Genomic DNA, 11,594 nt, shown 5'->3' with positions numbered 1-11,594 from the left:
TCATATTCAAAATCTACGCAACATTCAATGGCATAAATAAAGTAATTCAAAATTACTAATAATAAACAAACCTCAAATATAATCAATACATTATCATATTCTACTTTATTAAACAACGCTATACCTTCACAACATTGCTTCCTCCGGTTCATAACTCTGATAATTACTATTATCCTTTGTACTTTTCCTATTCCGCTTCCAAGGCCTAATGCATTACGCTCCAAGATCACACGTACGCCATTCTTCGTCGCGAATTCAACTTTTCTCGTACTCTTGTGTGCAATTGTCAACAAATTTATTTACAATAAAATAGTGTACAAATCATCAATAAATTACGTTGAATAAAATAAATTACTTTGAATAAAATACTGTACAGTTATCAATAGATTACTTTACTATAAAATATTTAACACAAAATAGTGTAAAATTATCAACAAATTGTTTCCCATACAATAGTGTAACTTCCGAATTTTAACATCAAATTCTATTTACAATAGTGTACAATTATCAACAAATTACCTAAAATAAATTACTTTAATATAAAGTACTTTAATATAAAATAGTGTACAATTATCAACAAATTGCTTCCAATAAAATAGTGTACAATTATCAACAAATTGCTTCCAATAAAATAGTGTAACTTTAGAATTTTAACCACAAATTTAACATCAAATTCTATTAAAAATCCAATCGTGTTATTCTGAACTTTTTATTAAAACCACAAATTTAACATCAAATTCTATTAAAAACCATCGTGTTATTCTAAACTTTTTTATTAAAAACACGCACCAACATTTCAGATCAAGTAAGTAAACTAACTAGAAATTCCATAAACAATAAACAATTTCTATTCTCTACAACAGTAATATGGATCCTAACTCAGAGCAACAGACCAGAGATCACCAGCACCTCTCCGCATCATTGCAAACAGGTTTGTGTATAAGGTTACTGTACATTCTTTCAATTTCTATTTCTTATATTAAAACAAATAAATTAAAATTTCACCCCCAGGTGTCTCCAGTCTTGAACGTCAACCTCAATCAGATGTCACCACACCCGCCGAGCCAGAAACACACACACGCAGTAAGACCTCCGCAGGTATAACTCAACATAGCATGAATACAAATCTACAAATAAATTTATAATATAAGCAATACACCCACAGTATATTGTACCATTAAAATTATTCTTGAAGTCACAAATTACAACACTTTTTGTCAGAAAATTCCTAATAATTGTATATGAAATCATAAGTCAACACTTTTATCAGAAAGTTCTTAATAAATATGCCTAAAAAATCTTAATAAATATGTCTAAAATTTCCCAGTGCATAATCCATTATAAATGCAAACCAAAATGGTATTTATATTGCATATATTTATACATTTAGATCAAAAATATGTCCTACTAAAAATCTTATAAACAAAATTTTATAAACAAAAATTGTTATATTCTCATAACCCTATTTTTAAGATTATTATTTCTAATATTGTTTTACAAAAACATATTGTTTATAAAAACTTATAATACTCTACATAAAAATTTTTATATATATGATTAAATTAATATTTTCTTAAAAATATTTATAATATATCAAAATTATTGCATTCTCTTAAAAACTTATATATATGATTAAATTAATATTCTCTTAAAATGTTTATAATATATCAAAATTATTATATTCTCTTAAAAAATTATCACAGTACTTAAATCATTACAATTGCAATCCAATAATGATATTCATACTGCATTATCAAAATTTATTCTAAAACTTTTACCTATATTGTCTTATCAACAATTGTTTATATATTCAAAAATTTATTAATAACAAGTTTTATTTTTATATTTAAAATCCATTAAAACAAATTATATATATACTTCAACATATTACAATTATAGTATACCAATTACTACCTATATTTTGTTATAAAATTATATTCTCATAAAAAATTATCACGGTACATAAATCATTACAAATTCAAACCCATAATGATATTTATACTGCATTATCAAAATTTATTCTAAAAACTTTTACCTATATTGTCTTATCAACAATTGTTTATATATTCAAAAATCTATTAATAACAAGTCTTGTTTTTATATTCAAAAATCCATTAAAACGAATTCTATATATATACTCTTCAACCTCTATTTTTTGTTAAAAATTTTGTTTATATATTCGAAAGTCTGTCAATAACAAATTTCGTTTTTATATACAAAATCTATTAAAAAAAACTATTATAAACTTTAACATATAATAATTCAACCTATATTTTATTTATTCGAAAGTCTGTCAATAACCAATTTCTTTTTTATATACAAAATCTATTAAAAATGTATTATAAACTTTACCTATATTATTACAAAAACTTTAACTTATATGGTCTTATCAGAACCAAAAATTTATATTTTATACTATCACCTATATCACTTCAAAACCTACATTTATTCCAAAACTTCAATCTATATTGTCTTAACAAAGATTTTATATTTCATACCTTTACCTTTATTATCTTCTGAAAACATAAATTTATTTCAAAATTTTATCCTATATTGTTTTGTCAAAAATGTTTATTTTTATATTTATATTTATACATTTATATTTATTTATATTTATATTTTATACCTTAATATTTATTAAAATTTAATAATCCAACGCTTAATATTACTCCAGAAATATTTAATAATTCTAAGCTTAATATTACCCACAAAAACCATTTCAAAGAAACCTTACTTAACAGTCAGCGTTACAATCCTTTAAAACATGTGTACAACTAACATGTTTTACATACAAAACTTGTTGCAATATCTACCATTCTATTTTTTATATGCATAATAAATCATGTTGCAATATCTACTATTCTGTTTTTATATACACATTAAATACCATTCATACACATAACAATCATCCATCTCTGAACAAGAAAGTTGACTTGAGTACAATGTATTGTTGCATCACCACAAGTTCAAGACACAATCCAGCAATCTAAATACTTCTTATATAACCTATATTATCTATAAGCTATTATTATATATCTAAATTTCTAACATATCTTACATACAAAATGTGGGACATTATCTATATATATATAATATTTCTCATATCACAGCACACAGTAACACTTCTAATACGACAAGTATGGATGCTGCGTTAGCGGAACTAAATGACCCACGAGAGTGTACGTGGTTATCGGCATATACCGATGGGGTTGAGTACGCACTAGGTACGCGTAATATACTACCTACCGCACATCCTACAGTCCCTTTACCATCCATTATCATTCCCGCAACAAATCTAGCACCTTATCTAGCTCATACTTCTGAGCTATCCCTTCCTCAGATTCTGACAACTATCCCGCAAAAATATATCCCGGATATATTATATCCTCATCCCATCCCTGGTGGATTCATGAATTTGACCAGTTTGCAAATTCCTAAGGAGGTAGAAATCCTCTTGAGCTTCGGTCCGAAATACTGTCCTGTATCTCCTCCCACTTTAACCAATTACCTCTCCTACATCTACAATTACCATGAAGCACACCTAGATGCCTGTCTCGATCTTAACATACTATGCCGGAACGAGATGGATGAGAACATATACAAATTCTTAGAAGTAATGGTCAATCATAGGCAACCCACTCACCATCATAAAATGTTGCAACATCTTTACCAGACAACTTACAACTTCCTTCAATTACATCGCAACGTAGTAACGGTTCAGGCAGACAAGAGTAAATCAACAATTCTTATGTATAGAGACGACTACATAACTAAGGTGGACGACTGGTTAAAAAATTATACAAAAGAGGGCTATTGCCTCCAACTAACCGAGGATATTGGTATTCTGGTGCGTAAGTGCGGCGCTCAGTACCGGTTGCTTTATCGCGCATTGTGCAGGATTTATAAAGGGAATGGAAGACCCTATCCTCACAAAATCCATCAAGTTATACAGGAGTATAATACAAAAAATCCATCTCTACCTTATCTATACGGAACTCTTAAGATTCACAAACCAGGTCAACCTATACGCCCTATATGTAGCCCTATACATTGGTACACGTATCCTATACATAAGTTATGTCAACATATCTTGGAGTCTGCACAATCAGTGGCACAAAAAAGAATAAAAAGGAATAAAAAAGCAACAGTTCGAAGCAACTGGTAGTAGGAATGAATGATTCACTTTAATGGTAATTTATTTAATGGTTTTTGTTGTTGTTTAATGGTCTAATATGCAACTTATATGCAATCTTCATTCCATATTCGCATATACAAGTGTATATGTATGTGTGTACAGTTGTGTATACACATTTTTTTTCTTAGCACTTAGAATGTCGAACAATTGTCAAAATGTGCTGCCATCGGCGACGCAATAAGTGGAAGTCGCTTTGCTTTACGAAGAATTAAAATTCCAATAAATTTTGGAGTTGCTTTTTGCACAAATGCATGTGAAAATAATTAAAAACATAATTTAATTTTAAAGTTTTAATACATCTTTAGAATGCAATGCGGAAGAGGTGCGGAATATAGAGGAGGTGGAGGAGAACGCGGAAGAAGTTCTGAAAATAGAGGAGGAGACAGAGGTAGACGTGGCGGCGATAATGGTGGTGGTGGCGGCGGCGGCTATCGTGGCAACTGCGATGATGGTGATGGTGGTGGCATCCGTGGCTGGCAACCTCGCGGCGGCGGTAGTGGCCAACGTGGTGAACAACGCGGTGGTGCAGAGCGTAGACCTGGCATGTATCGTGGTCGCGGTGATGGACTTGGCAGTTATCCTGCCTCTGAATCATCTGTAAGTAAGAACAAATTTAAGATTTAAAGAGACTTGATTTAATTAATTTTTATTCATTTGATATTAGAGTTTTGGTAGTTTGCCGTCAACAGCAAGTTGTGGATCTTCTCATCAGTCCGATGTGTCCATTTCCAGTGTTTTCATGAGTATGCCATAAAATATATTATTTAACCAGACTTATGTTGACGTAAATATTTTCCTTTAGTTCTCCCAGTGGTTCTCCCAGTTCAAACGTTCACCAAAGTCATGATAACACTGAGGCAGCAACTATTGGTATGCAGATTATGACAATAATTATGATTGTTCTTTCTATGATATTTTATATTGTTTCTTTATGTTGTTATATCCATATCTATAGCTGCAATTGACCAAATACGTGGAATGCGGTTAAAACAATTCTTAACTGACGTTATACAACATACTCGACCATTGTCGTGCGTAAATAAGCAAGGTGCAGTTGGTCGTCCAGTTATGGTTCAGACGAATTATTTTCGTCTATTAAGAACACCGAAATCGGTTATACATCAGTAACGTGTTGATTTTGCACCAGAAGTCGATTTGTTACATGTACGTCGTGGAATGATAGGACAGTATGAAGATTTGTTTGGAGGTAACGTTTTTGATGGTACTTTGCTATTTTCTACACAAAATCTGAAAAGTATAATGGTGAATGATGTCCATAAGATACTAACAAAGGATCGTGCAGGAAATACAGTACAAGTTAAAATTAAACATGTTCGCATAGTAGAATTAACAGATATGCAACAGATGCATGTACTCAACTTGATTTTACGTCGATCTATGGAAGGCTGGAAACTACAACAATTGAATCGAAATTTCTTTGATCCAGTAGCTAAAGTAAGTTTAGTGTATGGTAATTGTTTAATGAAGTTTATTTTGCTACAAGCTTAACTTAGATATTTCATATAAAGTAATTTTAAAAAATTGTTTTAAGTATTTTTGTTTTATTTTTTTTTTTTCATTCTAGATACGCATTGAGAATTTTCGTTTGGAAATTTGGCCAGGATATATTACCTCTATTCGTCAGCATGAATTGGATATACTGATGTGTGCTGAAATCGCACATAAGGTATTGCGCACTGACACAATTTACAACATTTTGACTCAATTAGTGGAAGTGTCATCAGATTATCAAAACGCATTTGAGGCCGAAGTAATTGGTAAGTAGTACATAGTAATATCTAGAATAAAATCAAATGATTATCAATACTTCAATAATAATCAATAATAATACATTGTTACAGGCATGGTAGTAATCACTGATTATAATAACAAAACATATCGTGTGAGTGATATAGATTTCGGTATGTCGCCCAAATCCACTTTCAAACGAAAGGAAAAAGATGTCACATTCGTAGATTACTACAAACGAGTAAGGAGAAATTCTCTTATAACAAATAACAAATATATAGTCTTAATAGTAACTTTATTTATTCATTTTTAAATTTTTGTTTAAAAAAAAATTTATGAAATACTAGATATCCCGGCAAGCGTTGTTTTGCCATATAAATTAGTTCAAGTGATTATTATTTTTTTTTAAATGAATGATAATGAATGTATTGTAATTGTGTGACAATGTGCTGTATGATAAAAAGAGGAATTGAGCGCTGTAGACGATGATCGCCGATCAAAAGGAAAAAACACCAACCATTCGTTTTCTTGATTCAATATATTTCATTAAAATAACGGACATATTCCTTGTTTGATCTCTTAAAAGTTAAATTTAGTTAACTTCAAGAAGTAATATGTTTATTCGTGTTTAGCCAACACACATAGGCTTGATAGTTTGCCCACGTGAGAACATGCCACGTGTCCAAACCTAAGCCGTAAACAGACATCGTTTGGTCTTCCGACTTATTGATGGTAAAATAGAAGTAAAATAACCGGCGGTCCAACTTACAGTCATAGAATGTGTGGTGGTGGCATGCCTAACAAATCCAGTGACTCTAAAAACTCACAAACTTTATCTATCGATTCTATATACAGTTTTCAACCTTCAGGCATGCCGATGAGCAATCCGTTCAATGGCTCTAGTGGTTTCTTAATTTCTGGTAGTTGTACTTTATCTAATGCGCAACACATCACGGCTGACTCTTGTTTGAATTTCAGTGCATGATGCATGACAATAAGGGCATTTTTTGTCCATAAAACCAATCGACATTATAGATGTGCGGAATACTCAATATCTGGCTCGTACTCGAATGCAAAACGAAGGAACAAAATGCTTGATGTAGTTGTTGGCGCAGTCGGTCATTGATTCTGCGTGTGTTAATTACGAACCGGCGCCCTTTTCTCCGTTCTAATTATCGTTGTTGATTTCGTTCAGTTCGTACCTCTTGTATTTGAAATTCACAAATACAATATATGTTATTGTTTTTGTTGTGGTTTCTTCAGTTCAGCTCCTCACTAAGCTTTAACTATACTGGAATTCATATCGTTTATTTATTGTATAACTGATGACAGACCGTAGGTTAGCATATCTTCCTGTGGGTTCTGAAGTGGACTTGAGGTTTGTTAGAACGTGGTTGGGCAGCGTATCAACTTTTGTGAATAATTTTAGGGCTCTGTCCCTGATATATTTTTTCACTAAGTCGACCCTTACATCTCTTTGCATGTCTGTTGTTCTAATATACCATGGAATCATGGCAGTATCTGAGGCTTTGCTGTACGTAACACATTCGTACAGTAGTGGTGGCCTAATTATTTGAGTTTATAGTAACTTTCTATTTTTGAGGTTGAAGTGATTATTATTGAACAGCGGCTTTAGAAAATGTAGGAGTTTTTGAGCAGCTATTCCGTTCGCATTTCATTTGTTTATACCAATTGAGCCGTTTGTCAAATGTGACCCCCAGATATTTTATGCTTACTTCCCACCGTAAATCCGTGTAACTGACGCTCACTCTTGGAGGATGCTGCCTTCTCTTTCGTGTTATGAATATAGCCTTGGTTTTGTTATTGTTAATTTTAATCATCCATTTCTGGAAGTATTTCACCATGAGGTCAATATTTCTGGACGGAGTGTACGTGAAGCTCAGAACTTCGTTAAAACATGTCAACGTGTAGCTAGCGGCATGAAGATGCAAATTGATGAACCAAAGTAGTAAGTAATTAACTGAATGTGTATATGTGAATAACTAGTTCAGTTATTTAAATATATTTTAAAACACTAAGCGATGCAGTCGTTTTAATATATTTTTTTGGTCGCACATATTTTTCATCAGTCATTTTTTGATCAATCATTTTTTTGGTCAAACATATTTTTCGTCAATCATTTTTTGGATCTATCATTTTTTAGTCAAACATATTTTTTGGTCAGCCACTTTTTTGGTTCATCATTTTTTTGGTTCATCATTTTTTTCGTTCAACATATATTTAGTTCGTTCAACATATTTTAGGTTAGCTTATACTGACAATCGATTTATACGGTTTACCGTATAAGAACGCAAAGCTTTAAAAACTACCTCGACCCTTTGACAAAGCCTAAAATGCTCTTTGAAGAGTTAAATGTGCAATTAATTTGCTATTTATATTATGAAATATAATTCATTTTCCTTCAGTAACAAATATGATTAGAAGGGATAATATGCTAGCTGAATTATTAGATTAGGTTAACACTTTTCTTTTATATTAATACCAAAAGCTAGTTTATTTCTTTATGCATCTAAACGTATGCCATCTAGGTTTGCCACCATCTTCATCTTTAGGCATCTTTATTGCAAAAGTCAGCAGAATGAAGGACAGAATAAAGATACCTACCTTTAAACTGTATGAAAAGGACTGAAATTTAGTATGGGCCGCGTTGGAGGAACTTAGTTTCGGGAATGTATGTCCTGGAGCCATTTGTCTATCCCGACGACAAAGCGTTTGTGACCATGTTATCATGTTGATGTCGTATTAACCAGTGCGTATCTGTAAAGAAGAAGAAATTACACGACGATACATGTTTTTTAGGATGTGGGTGGGTAATTGATGAGTCAAGGTGGGGAAGATTATAGGGATTGGGGATATATTTTGGTTAAGCTTGCCATACTCGTAACGTATTTTGATTGCAAATAGTACAGTTCCACGATAAATAATTCCAAAATCTTTTGTTTAAACAGACCTTTAGATATATTTGAACGATATGTTTTTGTGCCCAACTCACAAAAATCTGGGACGTAGATCTTCTTCAATTCTAACTCGTATGATGACATTTAAAGTCACCTATCCACCATAATTATATCGCAATTACAATATATATAGTATTTACATATTCAGCTATTTTGATGTTTTTTTTAATGTTCTTTTGTATTTTATTTTAAAGTATCGAAATGAAGGATGACAGAAATAATTCTTATGCTTCAGCTATAGATGTTGCTGTATCTCAAGATCCGCAGATCGTTATGACGGTTCTTTTCAGTCCCAGCGAAGAAAAGTAAATATTAAATATTTCTAAATAATAACGACATTATTGATATTATTTATTGATTTGCAGATATGCTGTAATTAAGAAAAAATGTTGCGTTGATAGAGTAGTTGCTTCACAAGTTGTGACTATGAAGGTTATTGCACCTCGTCCAGAAAAATCGGCTGGTCTAATGTCAATAGCAACGAAGGTTGTCATACAAATGAACGCTAAATTGCGTGGTATTATGACATGCGGTTTTGATGTATATCATTCAACTAAAAATAAACATAATTCATATGGCGCATTTGTTTCAACAATGGACATAAAGAAGTTATCAAGATATTATTCATTAGTCCAAGAATATGTAGAAGGCCAAGAATTATCAAATTATTTAACGCTAAGTGTAGCGAACGCTTTACGGGCATTTAAAGAGGAGCATCAATGCTTGCCTGAACGTATAGTATTTTATCGTGACGGAGTTGGTGATGGTCAGCTGCACCAAGTTGTAAACCATGAAGTTAAAGCTCTAGTCAATAGATTAGACGAAATATATAGTAGCGTTGGAAGTGCACGTCCACGCTTCGCATTTATACTTGTATCTAAAAGAATCAACACGCGATACTTTCTTAAAGGTCGCCATCCTCCACCTGGTACCGTTGTGGACGATATTATTACTTTACCAGAGCGTTATGACTTTTATTTAGAGTCGCAGTCTATATTCCAAGGTACGGTTTCACCTACCAACTACAACGTTATACACGATACAACTGGATTTAAGCCAGAACATATTCAAATGCTAACTTATAAAATGACGCACATATATGGTATTATAATTGGGCTGGTACCTGCCGCGTACCAGCAGTGTGTCAGTATGCTCATAAATTGGCATTCTTGGTAGGTGAGAACATCAACCGTGCTCCATCTACTGCACTCGAAAAGAATTTATATTTGTTGTAAGAAATATTTTTTCCTTATAATTATATTTAATTTTTATTTTATATTAATTGACGGCGGTGGAGACGCTACAAATTCACTTTTTATTTAATTTGTTGCACACTGAGGTAACATAAGTGCTAAAACAATACCTCATACTTGAGTTTAAAGAACAAACTTTTAGTAACTATTTGCTTTAATTTGAATATTTTTATATAAAAAACAAATGAAATTTAAAAAATTTGAATTTAATTCAAACAAAAACATTTAGATTCCATTTTTGTTTGGTGTACTTTACCTCACAACTCGAATGTTGTGGATATTTTTCCTATGAGGACATTCCAAATGTTCCTGAAATAATTTACCAAAATATGAATCTGTTTTTGTTTGAATATTTTATAGAATAAGAATATTATGATAATAATATCGTATCCATTAAGTTTGTTTTTGTGAATTGATTGCCTTTTGTAAATTCACACACTTTTTTAATCTCGTTACATTTAATACATTTTTTGAATTAACTATTAACGAACATATAATCTAGAGTTTTTTTTTTGATCTTTTAGAATCCTTTCTGGTATCATCATTTAATATAAACTAAATATTGAAGAACTAATTATTCATTAATACAAACTTTAGTATTTTAATTTATAATTTTCCCTCTGATAGCACGATGCTTGTGTACTGGAAACTACAGCGCATTGGGTATGTTTTTAAATTTATCTACAAACACTCTCGTCTACAAATACTCCTAAAAATGCACGGCAAATAGTTACGGGTTCAAGGGTAAAGAGGATCGGCAATAAAGCTTTATAAGTTCCTTAGATTCGTAAAAATGTCTACTACAAATCTGCATATAGTAAAGATTTGAAGTAGACATTTTTGTCCGGAACCTTTAGGTCTATATGAAGTTTCTAACCAGTCAGATAAACCTATACAAGGTTAGGTTATACTGGCGATCCCTAGTGGATCCACTTAGGCCTATAGGCCCATTGTATTACCGTATATATAAGAAAAACTCATGATTTAAGACCACCTAGAATCTTTGGCGAAGCATAAAATGCTATTTAACCAAACTGAGATTAATATTTTATAAACTAAATAACATATTATATTTAATTATACATAAATTTTAATATTAATAAAATTTACGTTAGTTTTTATTTTATACAACAAATACTTTTATAAGAAACTCATTTGTCGTTCATTCAATGTTACAACAGGCATAAAGCGCGCCCATAAACCAGCGCCCTGTCCTGGTTTTACATATGGAAATGTATGGTAGTGATGATAGACATGGTCCAAGTTGAAACCTTAATACTTATTATAATTGAAATCTTAATCTCATTGTCAGTGAAGTTAAACTGTCCTAACTCTTCCCAGTTAAAATTTGTGATAGAGAAGCGACCTGAACTTGTTTGGAAGAGTGAACTGTACCTGGTCGGCTGTGAAAATGGATTG

At 31.6% G+C, this 11,594-nt stretch overlaps 1 protein-coding gene and 1 pseudogene across 1 annotated transcript; both read left to right on the top strand.

Annotated features, from left to right (window-relative positions):
• The first annotated feature begins 4,420 nt into the window (after window positions 1–4,420).
• LOC119662095 (probable H/ACA ribonucleoprotein complex subunit 1-like protein) lies at window positions 4,421–5,166 on the top strand. Its single transcript, XM_038071645.1, has 3 exons — window positions 4,421–4,792; window positions 4,860–4,938; window positions 4,998–5,166. Exons 1-3 carry the CDS (start codon window positions 4,502–4,504, stop codon window positions 5,078–5,080), a joined length of 453 nt encoding a protein of 150 aa, XP_037927573.1. The 5' UTR covers window positions 4,421–4,501; the 3' UTR covers window positions 5,081–5,166.
• On the top strand, window positions 5,126–10,299 carry LOC119688853 (annotated as a pseudogene).
• The last annotated feature ends 1,295 nt before the right edge of the window (window positions 10,300–11,594 follow it).

The sequence above is a fragment of the Teleopsis dalmanni genome, chromosome X, assembly GCF_002237135.1.
Source record: "Teleopsis dalmanni isolate 2A chromosome X, ASM223713v2, whole genome shotgun sequence".
NCBI classification, from domain to species: domain Eukaryota; kingdom Metazoa; phylum Arthropoda; class Insecta; order Diptera; family Diopsidae; genus Teleopsis; species Teleopsis dalmanni.
The sequence above is the reverse complement of the archived record's forward strand: the minus strand, read 5'-3'. Positions and strand labels throughout refer to the sequence as shown.